General features: G+C 41.1%; 1 protein-coding gene across 5 annotated transcripts in view; it reads right to left on the bottom strand.

Annotated features, from left to right (window-relative positions):
• RNGTT (RNA guanylyltransferase and 5'-phosphatase) overlaps positions 1–1,153 on the bottom strand; it is a 238,478-nt gene extending 237,325 nt beyond the window's left edge. For 3 of the 5 annotated variants that reach the window (XM_037039283.1, XM_037039284.1, XM_037039286.1), the window contains exon 1: positions 853–1,133. In XM_037039283.1, coding sequence (XP_036895178.1) covers positions 853–916 — 64 coding nt within the window. In that variant the 5' untranslated portion in view covers positions 917–1,133. Of the gene's footprint in view, positions 1–852 lie in introns of all 5 variants that reach the window. The other 2 variants (XM_037039285.1, XM_037039287.1) reach the window with 2 other exon arrangements.
• Positions 1,154–17,389: the final 16,236 nt, after the last annotated feature.

Below are 17,389 nucleotides of genomic sequence, written 5' to 3'. Positions count from 1 at the left end.
AATCCTTTGATTTTTGTTTCAAAACACTCTTCTGGAAAAAACACACATTCGATAAAGGACATGTATTTACAATAAAGAACTGTAACAGCTCGTCAGTAAGATAAACCCAGTTTTAAAATCAGCAAAAGATTTGGACACTCCACAAAAGATATAGGAATTACAAATAAGCACATGAAAAGATACTCAACATCAAACCACAATAAGATAATACTAGACAACTACCAAAGTGGGTAAAATTAAAAAGCCTGATCACACCAAGTGTTGAAGAAGATGTGGAGCAAAAAGAACAATCATACAAGACTTTGGAAAAGAGTACGGCAGTTTTTTTAAAGGTTAAATGTACACCTACCATATAATCCATTCCTATTTCAGAGATTTACCCAAAAGAAATGAAAGCATATGTTCATACAAAAAACTGTACGTGAATGTTCACTGCAAGTGAATTTCTAATAGTCAAAAACTGGAAACAACCCAAATGACCGGGAACAAGTGAATGAATAAACAAACTGTGGTGTATCCATAACAATGGGGATATTCTTCCCCTCCTAAGAACCCTGAAAGGTTCACAAACTTCTAGCTAAGCTTCAAAGCACTGTCCACTGTACTCTTCGGTGCTCGGCTCCGGCCACACAAACCTTCTGTCTACCTTCCCGTCTGCAATACTTAGTCTTACTGGACAGTGCCCCCACCCACCGACCCACCCCCTCCAGTCCAAGTTCCCAAACACTCAACCACGAAGCTTCATCGGATCGAGCACATCCCAATCCTGAAATACCACTAATGGGCACGCAAACACTGAAATCTCCAGAAGCCGCCGGTGCGGGGGACTCGAAGACCCTCCGTCCGGGTTACCTGCCACCGGCTGGCCGCGCCGTGGACAGTTGAGCCACCGCGGCGGGATCTTGTTGTGAGCCATGACCTGGGGCTGGGCAGAGCGGCCCCCCTCCGCCAACGCTCGCTGCGCCTCCACCGGCGCTTCGTGGTTCGCTCCACACGGGACTTGCAAGGCACCCGTATCCCGGCCGAGGCCCGGGTTACAGCCGCTCCTACCCGGATAACGTCACGGGACGCGCGCCACTTTCATTCAGGATCTACTCCACAGCTTTAGGCGAGCCCACAATGCACTGCTACTTCCGCCCTCAAGGGCCCCACCCCTTTCTTTCCGAGGTCAGAGGGGATGAAAAGGAAGCTCAACGGCGTGCTGGGAAGGAGTTCAGGCTTGAGCGAGTGAGAGGGGTGGGTTTTCTATCGCTCCGCCCCGCCAGGAACCCGACGCTCACGTCCACAGCTGTGCGCAGACGCAGTTGCCCTCGTTTGGGGCAGGCGGAGTAACACGTGTTCTGTTTCCATCCTGGTAGCAGATAGAAAGAACACCCCCGCCGACCCCGACCCCGGCAAAATGAAAAGAAGAGAAGTCTGTGGCAATGATCAGACTGGTCCGCAACTTTCGCAACGGCATCTGTTTTACTAATGAAAGGGGCCTTCCCATCATAATCACAGCTCAAGAGCCTGGTCGCCCTTTTTCGGCCACCCTCGCTTCCCTCCTGGATCTGGGTTTGATTTGGGATTTGGGAAGTTTTCTCTGACATGGGTCAAGAGAAAAGCTTTAGAGAAATTCTAAGGGTGAGGGACTGGAATACCAGAAATGAGGAATTTCTCCTTGGGAAGGTACTTATACGAATCCATGTAGTAGCTGAAATTAAGCTAAGTGTCAAAGACACTTTTCTAGAGCAAAGTGTCAAAGCGTCTTTGGGAACCTCGGAGAGTCGGTGTCTCGAAGTGACTAATGTGTATCGTTGACAAAGGCAGGAATTGCCCGATGAGGTGCTACTACATGGCGGTGTACTCCTTTACCCTTACAGAAGAAATGGCCTTCCCCTTTCAGTTAAGTAGGGGTGATTAGAAGCATTTTATAAAAGCAGTCCGGTAGTAAGACTTTCTGTAGGTACAAGACTAAGTTAAAGCATTAAATCTAAAGCTGGTTGATGGCAAATTAACTATATTGTAGCGGCTTGGCTTTAAACACAAATGCTCTATCTGGACTGCAAGAGTGTGAGGTGTGGGAGAATATATTTTTAAAAGAACTGGGAGGGCCCTGGCTGGCATACTCACTGGATTGAGCGGGGGCCTGCGAACCACACAATCCCAGTTCGATTCCCAGTCAGGGCACATGCCTGGGTTGCCAGCCAGTTCCCTGTGGGGGATGCAGGAGAAGCAACCCTGCATTGATACTTCCCTTTCTTTCCCTTTCCCTTCCCCTCTAAAGACAAATGAATAAAATTTTTTTAAAAAAAAGAACTGGGAAACTTGGAGGGCAGCCCAGTCCGTGTATGCCCACACTATACAAGATGAGTGAGTATTCCTCTGTAAAGAGGACCCAATGGCTACCTCTCTGAAAAAGCCTAAGTTAGGTCACATTCCTGGTCTGTCCAACTGTTCTGTCTGCCAGAGACCTTTTAATGGAAAGTGTCACTCCTCCCTTGACAGGACAAAGTAACATTGAGTTTCCTTACTGAGCAGCAGTCTGCCTAAATGATGCCCAATTCTCTGCTGGCAGAGAGTATAGCCCTGGTGTACTAGAGTATAGTAAATCACCTTGATGTCAGACATCTAGCCTCCAAAAATGTGAAACAATACATTTATGTTGTTTTAAGACATTCTGTGTCAGTACTTTTTACAACAGCTCTAGAAAACCAATACAAGGCCTCACAGAACCTGGATCTGCTGCTGTTCTGACCCATGCTCTCTGATTCTAAAACTCTTGGAGCTGATGTCCTCTGTACCGAAGTCCCTAGGCTTTTTTAATTTACCTGGTATGCTCATGAGGTTTCAGTGCCCAAAAGTCTGTTCTAAGAACTCAGACATTCAGCACAAACACTAAATCACTGTTTACCACAAGAGCCCTGACATCTTCAAGGGTAGAAACCTTTAGGTGTCTCTTCAGGTGGCAAGCATTAATTCAAGTATCTACCAGCACCTCCATAGTCAGTGGCTAGGGGTCCACTGTCCCTGTGCCTATCTTCCATCAGAGCACTTGCCCACTGTGTTAGTTTTCTAGGACTACCATAACAAAGGGCACATACCACGTGACTTACAACAACAGAAATTTATTCTCTCAGTACTGGAGGCTAGAAGTTTGACATCCAAGTGTTGTCAGGGTCATGCACCTTCCATAGCCTCTAAGAAAGGATCCTCCTTTGCCTCTTCCAGCCTCTGGTCACCCCAGTCATCCCTTGGTTCCAACCTCCGCCTCCATCTTCACATGGCCTGTATCTGTGTCTTCACATGGCATTCTCATCTCCACATATGGCCATGACATTGGTCATACTAGATTAGGGCAGTCCTAATCCAGTATAACCTTATTTTAACTTCATTTCATCTGCAGAGAGCCTATTTCCAAATAAGGTCACATTCACAAGTATCAGAGGTTAATAGTTCAATGTACCTTTTTTGGACAATTCAACCATAACACCAGCCCTTACCTCTGGAAGAATACCTAGGCTTGCAGAAACACAAGCTTTTCTGAACCCCAGGAAATTGGCTGCTGTTTTTCACCCTTTCTCAGAGAGCCATCCTGTTTTTCAGAAAGTCAAAGACTGAGACAGAGGCCTTACAAATCACCTTCCATGTCCCTTCCTTTTTCTGCATACTACTATGAGCTACAGAGAATGAAATATGAGCAAACTCAAATTCATCCTCTCTTGCTTTTTTCTACCAACTGTGCTGAACCTGCTTGAAGAGTGTAAAGTCTTCAGTGGCACGTTTTCAAAACTCATCTCTTCAGAGGCTCCAGGTATTCCCTCAGTGATCAGTGACTTCTTAAAGGCCCAAATTCATGTCTGCACATTGTTAAAAGATAAACTGAGCCATATTAAAAATAAGAGTTTATTTGAGCAAAAACCAATTCCAACCAGGTAGCACCAAACTGGAAGTGGTTAGGAGCACTCTGAGGACAAGGGGCGGAGGAAAGATTTATACAGTACAGACAAGGGTGGAAGCAAAAGGGAAATTATTTGATTATGTTTATAATTTAAAGTCTAGTTGCCTGTTTGCAGGCAATGGTGTTCCTTAGGAATGGTCATCCTTAGAGTTTTGATTTCACAACCGAGAGGTACATACAGGCTTCAGTTTTGCTTACATCGGCCTCATGGCATTAGAACTACCTCAGTCTGATGACCTCCTTGTTTAATTAATTCAACTATGTCAACTTCCTAACAAGGTCTTGACATGAAATAATCTCAGTTCCAGGGGTGCAAACATACACCTAACCCTGAACACACTCTGCATGTAGAGATCTGATTCTCTGGTGTGGGGGTGTGGGGGCCTGCTGGGCCACAAGGGGACCAAGGACAGAGTCCTCCACTGTGAGAATGGTGGATGGACTTGGTTTCTGGTCCCTGGAGCCGGCGGGTACCTTGACATTTTCCTAACCTTCTAGTTCCCAGCCTTGAAGGATATAACAAGATTTTGGCATAGATGTCATGTTCCAAGACGGTTATGAGAACTTCTTGCCCTCTTGATAGCTTAAGGGAGTGCACGAACTTTGAAAAACAACATTGTTTCTAGTTCCTTGCAGTCTTGCTTCAGGTGTTAACAGTTTGTATTTAAGACAGCTGTTCCTTGAATAAAGTTGCCATTTGCCAGCAGAGCATTTGGTCCTCTCCATTCTTTTAAGTCCCTCGCCTCACCTCGCGACCACCCTTGCTGCAGCGGGCTGCAGCATGGGGGTGGAAAAAATAATTTTCCTCCCACCTTTCTGAGTTCTTCTGGCTGGACTAATAATCAAATTAACACTACATTTATTATGTATGTACTGACAAAAGAAAAATTCTTAGATGTCCTAATTAAATTACAGCAAGAAGCTGCTTAACCAACGAACAAAAGGCTGCTCACATTCCTGAATGAACGCTGGAGCTTTGAATGAACTTCTGTGGTGACTACCACACACCACTACATCCTGCTTACACACAAACTTTCAGGACTATTGCCCATGACCAATCAAACATAGTAAATATTTCTTCTTTACAGACTATTCATCTATCATAGAACTGACCCTGCTTCACCTTTTCCACTTCCCTTATCTGTAGCCAATGTAAGTTCTTTCAAAACAACCCGCAGCTTTCTTCACCCAAACGTAATGTATAGGAGTTCCTTCAAATTCAAGCGGCAGGTGTGCTGCCCCCTGCAGGTAGCACTGCCGCTGGCGGTTTCAACGTCAGGCCCCAGGACCTGGTCTTTTTCTGGGTAGCATTTGGCTCAATAAAGCCTTTCTGCCGGAAAAGTTTTCAGCTATGAAATTTTTTTTGTTCAGCACTCCATAAAGGGAAATAAAGTACAACATAGTGAGTATAGTCAGTAGTATTGTAATAACTATGTATGGTGTCAGATGGCTACTAGACTTACTGGGTGATTATTTTGTAAATTATGTAAATGTCTAATTTCTATGTTGTACACCTGAAACTGATATAATTCTGTATGTAAATTGTATTTAAAATGTTTTCTTAAAAATTTTTAAACAGTGCATACAGGGTTTCCATAAGAACGTGAGACCTAGGCCACGTGGGGCAGTTGCAACTTATATGCCATTCTGGACTAGGAAGGAAGAGATAGGGGCCCAGGGTTTCAAAGGGAAAGTAGGCAATTTAGAGAGAAAGATAAAACACGGGGTAGACAAGTCCTGCTGGGCCACCCAGAAACCGCAGGACACAGGCTTTGCTAGATCTCTCCCTGTCTGACACGCCGAACTGATATATGCCAGGGTGAATATGCTAAGGTTCTCTTCATGAAGCAGGCTTTTCTATCTGAATTCCTTTAGGCAGGTAAAGCAGTAAGGGGCAGGGATGAAGTTTCTTTCTGAGTCTTTTGTTTCTTAATAGTAATACCCCAAAAGGCATATTTGGGGGAAGCAAATTCTGTTCCCCCTCACTGGCCACAAAGCAGTGTGCAAGGATATTGCATCTTTATTTTCTGTAAATCAACTTAATCTTGATTCTGGATTCTCTCTCTGCTAAATAGATAGTGTGGGGGGGGAGAAACAATTTCCTTTCTTTCTGAGTTCTCGGCTGAGAATCCCTATAAAAAGACAGATGAACAACAGAAAAAGAAACAGAAGTTTATTAGCATGTGTATCTCCCACACAGACAGGAGGTGTCCAGGGAGACCAAGCAATTCCCCCAAGGGCCTAATCCGCCACCTTGAACACCATCTTCAGCTACTGAGAAAAGAAAGACGTTGGCGGAGGCCAGGTAGGCAGATGTAAGTCACTACCTTCTCTGTCGATTAGGTTATCCTGTGATTTGGGGTCATCTACTCTTCGAGGTACAGAGAAGAGAACACCCTCACAAATAGAGATTTCCTCTGTAAATGAAAATTTCCCTTAGAGAAGAGTAATTTCTACTCTGTTTTCAGAACTTCTTCTGTTTGCTATTTATCAAAGATAATCAGCTCAAAATAATTCTTATGCCAAAGAAATATATTATGGGGTCGCATATTCTGCTACCCTTCGGTAGGCAGTTCCATCTCTGGCATTCTTGGAGCTTCCTGCCTCCATTTCTATGCCTAGAATTAGAGTTTGGTGATAGGGGCTCATACAACACATCTCAAGAAAAGGGCTAAAGAGAGGGGTTGGCCTCTTGTTTACTTAACAGGGCTCCCTCTGGTCTCTTTTTTTTAAATAATTTTTTATTTAATTATTGTTCAAGTACAGTTTTCTGTCTTTTACTCCCATCCCAGCCCACCCCCCCGCCCCGTGCTCCCCACCTCCCTCCCATTTCCACCCCCCTTAGTTGTTGTCCATGTGTCCTTTATACTACTAGTTCCTGTAAATCCTTCCCCTTTTTCCCCTGAAATTCCCTCCCCTCTTCCCTCTACTCACTGTCCCCCTGTTCTCTATTTCAGTGTCTTTGTTTTTATTTTGCTGCTTGTTTGTTTTGTTGTTTAGCTTCCTGTTAAAGGTGAGATCATATGGTATTTATCTTTCACCACCTGGCTTATTTCACTCAGCATACTGCTTTCCAGTTCCATCCATGCTGTTGCAAAGGGTAGGAGCTCCTTCTTCCTTTCTGCTGCATAGAATTCCATTGTGTAAATGTACCATAGTTTTTTGATCCATTCATTTACTGATGGGCACCTAGGTTGCTTCCAGCTCTTAGCTATTGTAAATTGTGCTGCTGTGAACATTGGGGTGCACAGGTTCTTTTGGATTGGTGTTTTGGGGTTCTTAGGATATAATCCCAGTAGTGGAATTGCTGGGTCAAAAGGCAGGTCCATTTTTAGTTTTCTGAGAAAATTCCATACTGTTTTCCACAGTGGCTGAACCAGTCTGCAATCCCACCAACAATGGCTTAGGGTCCCCTCTTCTCCACAACTTCTCCAACACTTGTTGTTTGTTGCTTTGTTTATGATGGCCATTCTGACTGATGTAAAGTGGTATCTCGTTGTGTTTTTAATTTGCATCTCTCTGATAGCTAGTGATATTGAGCATCTTTTCATGTGTCTTTGGATCTTCTGTATGTCCTCCTTAGAGAAATGTCTGTTCAAGTCCTTTGCTCACTTTTTAATTGGGTTGCTTGTCTTCTTAGAATGGAGTCGTGTAAGTTCTTTGTATATTTTGGAGATTAAACCCTCGTCTGAGGTATCATTGGCAAATATGTTTTCCCATACAGTTGGTTCTCTTTTTATTTTAATACTGTTTTCTTTAGCCATGCAAAAGCTTTTAATTTTGATGAGATCCCATTTTTTATTCTTTCCTTTATGTCCCTTGCTCTAGAGGACATATCAGTAAAAATATTGCTGTGTGAAATATCTGAGATTTTCTTGCCAATGTTCTCCTCTAGGATTTTAATGATGTCACAGCTTATGTTTAAGTCTTTTATCCACCTTGAATTTATTTTGGTGTATGGTGTAAGTTGGTGCTAAAGTTTCATTTTTTTGCATGTAGCTGTCCAGTTCTCCCACCATTTGTTGAAGAGGCTATCATTAGTCCATTTTATGTTGCTGCCCCCTTTGTTGAATATTAATTGGCCATAGAGATTTGGGTTTATTTCTGGGCTCTCTGTTCTATTCCATTGGTCTATGTGCCTGTTTTTATGCCAGTAACAGGTTGTTTTGATTACAGTGGCCTTGTAATACAGTTTGGTATCAGGTATTGTGATCCCTCCTACTTTGTTCTTCTTTCTCAAAATTGCAGCTGCTATTCGGGGTCGTTTATGGTTCCATATAAATTTTTAAAGTATTTGTTCTATGTCTGTGAAGTATGTCATTGGTACTTTAATAGGTATTGCATTGAATCTGTAAATTGCTTTGGGTAGTATGGACATTCTGATGATGTTAATTATTCCAATCCATGAACATGGTATATGTTTCCATTTGTTTGTGTCTTCCTTGATTTCTTTCTTCATTGTTGTGTTGTTTTCTGCATACAGGTCTTTTATGTCCTTGGTTAGATTTATTCCTAGGTATTTTATTTTTCTTTTGGCTATATCAAATGGGATTTTTTTCTTGATTTCTGCCTCTGCTTTTTCATTGTTGGTATACAAAAATGCCTTTGATTTCTGGATATTGACTTTGTATCCTGCTGTTTTGCCAAATTCATTTATTAGGTTGAACAATTTTGGGGGAGAGTCTATAGGATTTTTCCATGTATACCATCATGTCATCTGCAAACAGTGACAGTTTTGATTCCTCCTTTCCGATTTGGATGCCTTTTATTTCCTTTTCTTGTTTGATCACTGTGGCTAAAACTTCCAATACTATATTGAATAGAAGTGGTGAAAGTGGACAACCTTGTCTTGTTCCTGATCTTAGTGGAAAAGAATTTAGTTTTTGCCCATTGAGTATGATGTTGGCTGTAGGTCTCTCATATATGGCCTTTATTATATTGAGGAATGCTCCCTCTATTCCCACTTTGCTGAGTGTTTTTATCATAAATGGGTATTGTACCTTATCAAAAGCTTTTTATGCATCTATTGATATGATCATGTGATTTTTGTCTTTGCTTTTGTTTATATGATGTATTGCATTTACTGATTTGCAAATATTGAACCATCCTTGCATCCCTGGGACGAATCCCACTTGGTCATGGTGAATGATCTTTTTAATGTATTGTTGGATGCAGTTTGCCAATATTTTGTTGAGGATTTTAGCATCTATGTTCATCAGCAATACTGGCCTGAAGTTTTCCTTCTTTATTTTATCTCTATCTGGTTTTGGAGTTAGGATGATGCTGGCTTCATAAAAAGAGTTTGGGATTCTTCCATCATTTTGGATTTTTTGGCAAAGCCTGTGAAGAATAGGGGTTAGCTCTTCCTTGAATGCTTTGTAGAATTCTCCTGTGAAACCATCTGGTCCAGGGCTTTTTGTGTGTTGGGAGTTTTTTGATTACTGCTTCAATTTCATTTGCTGTTATTGGCCAATTCAGGCTTTCTGCTTCTTCTTCATTGAGTTTTGGAAGATTATATTTTTCTAGAAATTTGTCCATTTCACCTAAATTTTCAAATTTCTTGGCATACTGTTCTTCATAGTAATTTCTTACAACCCTTTGTATTTCTGTGGGGTCAGTTGTAATCTCTCCTCTTTCATTTCTAATTGTGTTTATTTGGGTTCTCTCCCTTTTTTTCTTGATGAGCCTGACTAAAGGCTTGTCTATTTTGTTTATCTTTTCAAAAAAAACAGCTCCTGGATTCATTGATTTTTAGAATTGTGCTTTTAGTCTTTATGTCATATAATTCTGCTCTGCCCTTGGTTATTTTCTTCCTTCTACTAGCTCTGGGCTGTCCTTGTTGTTGTTCCTCAAGTTCTTGTAGGCATAGGGTTAGGTTGTTTGAAATGTTTCTATGTTTTTTAGGTAGACTTGTATTGCTATGAACTTCAGGAAAGGGCATCTTTTATAAGGCTGGAAGCCTTATTTCTCAGGCCTGATGTTTTGAAAAATTAATTGGAGGGAGGGGGTTTGATGACAGATTGGACGTATCAAATGGGGAAAGCATCAGACTCCAGTCTTTCTTTTCTAAATAGGAATGTCTCCAACTTTTCATTCAGCTCCAAGAAACATAAGCCTATTATTTTAAGTATAAAGCAGCATAAAAAGTGTATATGTTGGCTCAATTCTACTGCAAAGTGAGAAGTTGAATGTATTTCCCATTAAAAGATAAAACTAGAATTCTCCATATTATTTTTACAACCAAAAACCATGTGTGACCACTAGATGGAGCTAAAATCCAAGTAATCTAATCTCTTACAGCTTTGTAACTGAGAAAGTAGGTCAGTGAGTCACGTTCTTCAATTACATGTTCTTATGCCCATTCCAAAGGTTCAGTTTGACTTGGCCCTGGTTCACCACATTCATAATAACCTACGTCAGCCTAACCTACAAAGTGATTAAGTAACAGCAACTAACAGAGTGCCTCTGCTGTGCGGTTTGCATAAGTTTTTTCATAGGAAAATATGAAATATTAAAAAGAAAAAATATTTGCTTTCTAAGCATTACTGTTAAAGCATGAAAGTTTTCTGAGATATAGGTAACTATCTGTTTCTGTATGCCATAAAAATTACTTTTCCTGTTTAAATTATGAGAAGCATTGTCTGCCTTTTTATTTGAAAACAATAACATTTTACATATGCATTGCATCTTACCTTATACAGAGTGTTCAGGCATTTTCTTTCTTTTGACATGACACTGCCATTTAATTTTCTAATTGTTTTTTTTTCCATTACTGTTTATCCCCTTTATATTCCACCACCCCACCCCCCAATCCACACCCTCCAGGCACTTTCTAATTTGAGCTAACCTTCACAGTTCTGTGAGGGGGCATTGCCATCCTCACCACTTTATAAATGAGGAAACAGGCTCAGAGAGGTTCAGGAACTCACCCAAAGACTCAGAAAGCTGAAGAACCAGGCTGTGAGGTGGGATGTAATACTGGAACTTGCCAGCAGAGGCAGGACACCTTCATTCCGATCCAAGCTCTGCCACCCATGTGTATTAAACCTTGAGTAGAAAAATATTACCCTAAAAGTCCTGATTTTTAAAAAACTTTCCATTTGACAAATGACTCAATAGTCCCTAAAACAGTTCACCTTAAACTTAAATATACTTAATCCCTGGATTCTTATTAAAATGCAGATTTTGACTTAATAGGTCTGGGGTGGGCCTGAAATTCTCCATTGGTTCTGCTCATGGGAGTACAAATCCACCTAGCCTTCCTTTTGTGGGAAGCTAGTCACTAACAGGTGCAAAGAAAAATATGTCCCAAAACTAAGAAATGAGCAAGCCGTATATCTGCAACAATGCTTGCAGTTTGAGATACCCCCAGGAGCTATTTGAAAGGAACTTTGTGACTTGGTATTGATCTATCGCTGGCATTATTTTATGCTTCTAGATTGATTAGATTCTATTGGGAAGTGAAAGTTTGTTATTCCAGTTATAAGACATCAATATGTTCTTATCATTTGCTACAATTGATAAAATTGTTTTTTTAAATTCCTGATTGATAGCACACTTGACATTCTCAGATGGAACTTATTTCCTATTTAACATCTGACATGAAGGTTATGTTTTATGTCTTTGCCATGCAAAACCATAATACTTACCTGGTTACATGCTGTGAATCAGGTAAAGCATCTGTTTCCCAAATAAATAACCCCTGTATCTCTGTACCGTCACTAGACTGCAGTGTTCTTGTGTCCCATCAGATTCTACTTGCTTGCTCGGGAAGCATGAGCTCACGATCGATTCACCTGAGAGACCTTGCACTTACTCTGTGTAGTGCTTTACAACTTACAAAAGCATTTTCTTCTATGTTAACTCATTTAATCCTCTAAAAAACACTTAGTCACCTAGACAGGGAAGATATCACTCTCTGTGTTGCATATGAAGGGTCAAAGATTCCAGAAAGGCTGCGACTCTCCCGACTCTAAATCCCAAGCACTTCTCACCACGCTGCTTTCCCCTGCTCTGCCTTGCTTCACTGTGCATAGGAATCTGTGGGCAAAGAGTGTGTCGTACTGTAGATGAAAAGTAAAGAAGGAAGTGGGGCCAGTTTGGAACAATTTTATTTGGAGAAATGAGAAAATAAAAGTAGTTAATTAAGATAAGTTGATGGCTAGGGAAAACCTTAAGTTTCTGGTGACATGTTTCAAAACTCCAAGTTTGGATTCCATTAAACTATAATTTCAAAGGTCATTGACTTACTTGTAGAATAAGTATCTTAAACTAGCCCTAGTTTTAGCCTCAGATAAATTACACTCAAGTCTAGTCCATTCATTCTATTCAAATGTCTACTGAATGCTCACTGTGTATGAGGAAATCCAGGAGATACAAAGATTAAGCCACTTTCTTGAATCTTTATAAAAGAGTATTATCTAATAGAGGATTTATTATTTCAACTCCTCATGTATTGATTTATTTAAAAATATGATTTAGCCCCTTGCTTTGCACCATAGCCTGTCCTAGGTGTAGAACAGTGGCAATGAACAAGACATGGCCCCTGACCTCAAGAACTTTACTTGGCCAGTATAGGACACAGGAAAAGGTCAGTATAATAATTCCATGGTGGGGGAGGGGCTGCCCAGGTTACTAGAGAATCACAGAGAAGCGTTATCTGTCCAAATCTTGAAGAGTCAGGAGAAAATTCCCCAGGAGAAAGCACTGTTTAAGCTAAGCCAAGTTGGGGAGGAGGGAGGAGCACATGTGTGAAGACCTAGAAGCAATAGTGTGTGGTGAAAGTTTAGCCAACGTCCCTCTGGAGATAGTCCACAATGCCCCAACTCATAGATTTAGCCAGTTTCCTTGATACAAATACTCCCACCATGACAGACTTCAAGTTGCCAATGTGACATCCAAGGACAAAAAAAGGGCCACACGCTAACCCTGACCAGCTCAGAGGAGGCCTGCATGGCGGCCTCACTAACTCAGAGACCTGAAGTAACCATAAAGGATGGGCTGAAGTTAAAACTTTCTAAGTACTACCTGGCTGGTGTAGCTCAGTGGATTGAGTGCGGGCCTACGAACCAAAGGATGGAGGTTTGATTCCCAGTTAGGGCACATGCCGGGTTGCAGGCCAGTTCCCAGCAGGGGACACACAAGAGGCAACCATACATTGATATTTCCCTCCCTCCTTCCCTTCCCCTCTAAAGATAAATAAATAAAATATTTTTAAAAAAGCTTTCTAAGTAAAAGCAGGTCATAGCAGGTAGTTATGTCCTAGGCCCATAGGTTCCTTGACAAAGGTCATTCTTTACCTTACTGAGCCTGTCATTTCTCTTCTTGCATCTAAGATAACATACCTTTAAAATGTCAGAGGAATCCCTTTTTTTCCAGACCCCTCAGGATACAATCTCACTAGAGCACAAGATGCCAGACACCCTCATTGTTATCTGGCTGCACAAACACAGTCTCTGTGTGCTGTAAATGTTCACTGTTAACCATCCTGAAATGTGAAAGAAGTATGTGTCTCTCCATTTTACCTTTCATCCAATGTCAGATTTACCCACTTTGCTTTCTCCTGCCTCCCTAGTCCACCACCCCTGGATTTCATGTAATCCCCTATGTCTCCTTCTTTGCTTGTAACATACAAAATAAACTGAAAAACTACCATTTTCTAGAGCATTTTCTCAATCCATTTGAGATTTTGCTTCCCCGAAGCTGTCACCAGTTTGGCTCAAACAAACTCATAAAAATCCTCTATAGGTTTGAATGTTTCTTATGACGACATTTTATAAGCCCAGAACCAGGAAGAGACCTGCACGGTAGACGTTCACAAGCCTGTGCGAGTCAGCACCACAACACCACCGCCCGAAGGCAGAACACCGTGCTCTGTGCTCTGGGGGACCCAGGGCAGTTCTGCAGGTGAGTATAGACAGTGTGTGCTGGCTCGGGCGGGGCAGGGGTAGGGGTGGGGTGAGAGGGTTAGTGGGCAGCAGAGAGGCGTGCAGGGAGAAAAAGGAGTGGTGGGAAAATAACTTCATGTGCTTTGAAAGACTTTGAACTTCACCCTGAGGTACATAGGCAATCACTCAGGAGAAAGGGCGACGGTGTTGACGGCAATACCTGTAGAGCAGCAGTGTTTTCAAACTTTCTCGTCTCATGGCACACATAAACTAGTTACTAAATTTCTGTGGCACACTAAAAAATGTATTTTTAGCCAATTTGGCAAAATTTAGGTATAATGTTTATCCATTCACACTGGACGGCTATTGTGTTGGCTATTGTCTTTTATTTATTTGACAATCTAAAGGAAAAGAGGTCAGTGCCCCTAACTAAAATAATCAGGTATTGCACATTTCAAAAATTCTTGCGGCACTAGAGGAAGGATTTTGAGTGTTTTTTCCCAACCATTTCTCCAGTTCTGAGAACAGAGCCTGCCTGCCACAACGTGGCCTCTCTATATGCTTGTTTTTGAAATGAGATAATTATGTAAAATTAATATCCAGCGTGTGTGTATTCCACTCCAAAATAGTCACCGAAACTAAAGCTAAAAATAGACAATTTGCTCACAAATTATGTTTTATCATCTTACTTACAAAGAAATTTGGTAAGCCACTATAAAATAAATGGATAGAACCACTTTAAAAATATGGTTAGACAGTCAAACCTTCAATTTTGCATATATCATCATCCAAATAGTACTGACCTTAGATTAGAATAAAATGTGCAAAAATGAAAATAGTTAAATATTAAGGATATAGAATTGTAGTGACTTTACCTTTTTTCTTGGTTTCCTTTTACCATTATTACACTATAATTTTTTACACTATCTTTTTTCCTTCCTGACATTAAACTGAAAGCAGTTTCATCTGCTCTTCAAAAAAAAGGAAAAAAGACAGGAAATAGTCCAACAGTTGAACTGCCCTTTTAACAGCTGGAAATTTTTTATGAAATGGCTCCAGCACTTCTCGGCTTTTGAAAAAATATCATTTAGGAAGCTTTTGTCTTATGAGCAATTCGTAACCCTCAGAAAAGTTGGATCAAAAAAATGTACAATGTGCCTATGAGTCATCCTTGGAACACTGGTATTTTCTTCAGTAAGCTTCTGTAGGGTGGGGGGGGGGAATTATCATTCCACACCAGCTTCTGAAACCTGTTATCACTTAGTAGATTGAGTAACCCTTGGAGACAAGGCAATCTCCTGGCTAAGCAGCCTGGAAACAGCTTGCAAACCAATCAACTGCCTGGAAACAGGGCTTGGACCAATCAACCACCTAGAAACAGTACCTGGACCTATCACTGTCTTCTGAGAACTATTTATTCCAATATCTGCTACTGCTGCCTTGCAAACCAAAACCAGAGAAATAAAACATGCCTGAAATACCTCTCTCCTGACTTCACTTGTGCCAGCTCACTGACGGCCTATTTGACACGTGCCTCAAAGTCTGTGCCCCTCGGTGGAATTCATTATGTGCCGAATATTATTCAACCATGCCTTCCTTATCCTTTGTGGAATGAAGTAAGGAATAAATACATTTCAGAATACATTATTTTGTACCTTGTAGTGGTTTTGATGTTATTTTATATGAGTACATATTTTTTCCCATTCAAACTAGGTTGTTCCCAGGCTTGTGCATGTTAGAATCACCTAGGTAGATTCAAAAGTCCTGATGCCCAGGTCTTGCCCAAGACCATAAAAGCAGACTATATCTTAAAATTCCACAGGGGATTCTAGGGTGCTTTGCTCTGTCTTAACTGGATCAAAATCTTATCAGAGACTTGGCAATTTCTTGCATTTTGCTTTATCTGGCCCCGTGCTGCCTGGTAGAGTTTTTCTGCCTAGACAGGCAACCAGGCAGTAGTGAACACACAGGGAGCTACCGAAAGGTGCCTGGGGTTTGAGGTGAGATCAGGACTGGGTCATCCTCTGAGCTCAGTAACAGAATGTAGAGTATTTGTCAGACCTCGTTCTTGTTGGTGCAGATCTGCGTTTGAGATCCAACTCTACCTCCACCTCACTCTTTGTCCTAATGTAAGGTCATTGTAAAATGCAGAAATAAAACATCTATTTGAGAGGGTGCCATAAGGATCACATTAGATCATGTAAGTAAAGCACTTAATTTGGCCTTGACATGTGCTTCATACACAGCAAACTAGGAATACAGACAAAATGGTTGAGATGACCAACTTGCAAAAGTAATCCTTCCTAGGAGGTGATTTGCGACATTAGCGAGGGGCTCAGAAAGTGATCTACAGTGACAATGTTCAAGGCATAGATGCCGGCATGTTATTTAAACAGAAATGTGATCTAATCAACCCTCCTGTAACTTGAACGTTTCAAGTAACGTTATAGTAAGAGAAGTGTCATTGCCTGCCAGAAAGGCTGTAAGTATTTTTTTTTATTAGAGCACCACTATAGAGAAAGGAAAAATAAAGTAAAAGGTGGAGGAGGTTCATGGAGCACCTCTAACACTGTATGGAAGACAGATTTCTTCCCTGGTGTGAGCACTTTGTCCCAGCTTTGGGAGACTTCCCCGGATCACTGGAATGATAAGCTGTGCTGCTCCTCCAGCTGCAGTTCGACTCTTTAGAATTGATAGGCCTTTTCTGAGGCAGAAGCTCCTTAGTCTACTACAAAGCCTCCTGGAAATGGGGATTAGAACCACGTAGCAGCTTGATCTTTCATCCTCAAGAAACCCCTCTCAAAGCCCAACATGTACTAGGAAAAGCTTTTCAAAACTTAATTACATTTATACTTCAGTTCGTTAAGGCAGGAACGTCTCTTTTGATTAATGTTCACTAGTCACAGAAATAATTCCAGCTTCCATATACAAGGAAGACACACTGTGGGCTTGATTGCCCCCGTCTCTAAAAGAAGCCTTAGCAAGATAATAGACCTATTAAATCTTTCAAGCTGTTCAGCTACTGGCTTAAGAGATTTCACTTTTGCAAGTTTGCAGCACCTTCCCCTCCCTTCCCAGCCAGAAGTCTCACAGAAATGTATCACAGACCATAAATAAAATTAGAAATTTCTCCTACTAGGAACGCAGAGAGAAGATCCAAGTGCATTTTAAAAAGAGAAGAGCATTTTTATTATATTATCCAGAAAACAAAGCATTATTTCATGAATTCAAACTATTTTCTAAATGATGCCCTTGTGTCCTCACTGTTACTGCAGCCTTTAAATTTCTGCTTATTAATAATACTCCTGTGGTTTGAGACAGCTAGTAGAGCAGTAATTTGTTTCATAATGTGTTTGTTTCATAATTTGTCTCCCAGGATATGGGAAACATAGACTCAAAACTGTTATTTTTCATAAATATGTACTGCTAATATAATATACAATGACATTTTTTTCATATAGATATCTTATTGTTCCAATGGCATTTATTGACATAACTCTCCTTCACCCCATTGAATTTTCCGAGCACCTTTATTGGTGGGAATGCAGACTGGTGCAGCCAC

The sequence above is a fragment of the Sturnira hondurensis genome, unplaced genomic scaffold (assembly GCF_014824575.4).
Source record: "Sturnira hondurensis isolate 20B ecotype Veracruz unplaced genomic scaffold, ASM1482457v3 Scaffold0025370, whole genome shotgun sequence".
NCBI classification, from domain to species: domain Eukaryota; kingdom Metazoa; phylum Chordata; class Mammalia; order Chiroptera; family Phyllostomidae; genus Sturnira; species Sturnira hondurensis.
This window is presented reverse-complemented; position numbering and strand designations above follow the sequence as displayed.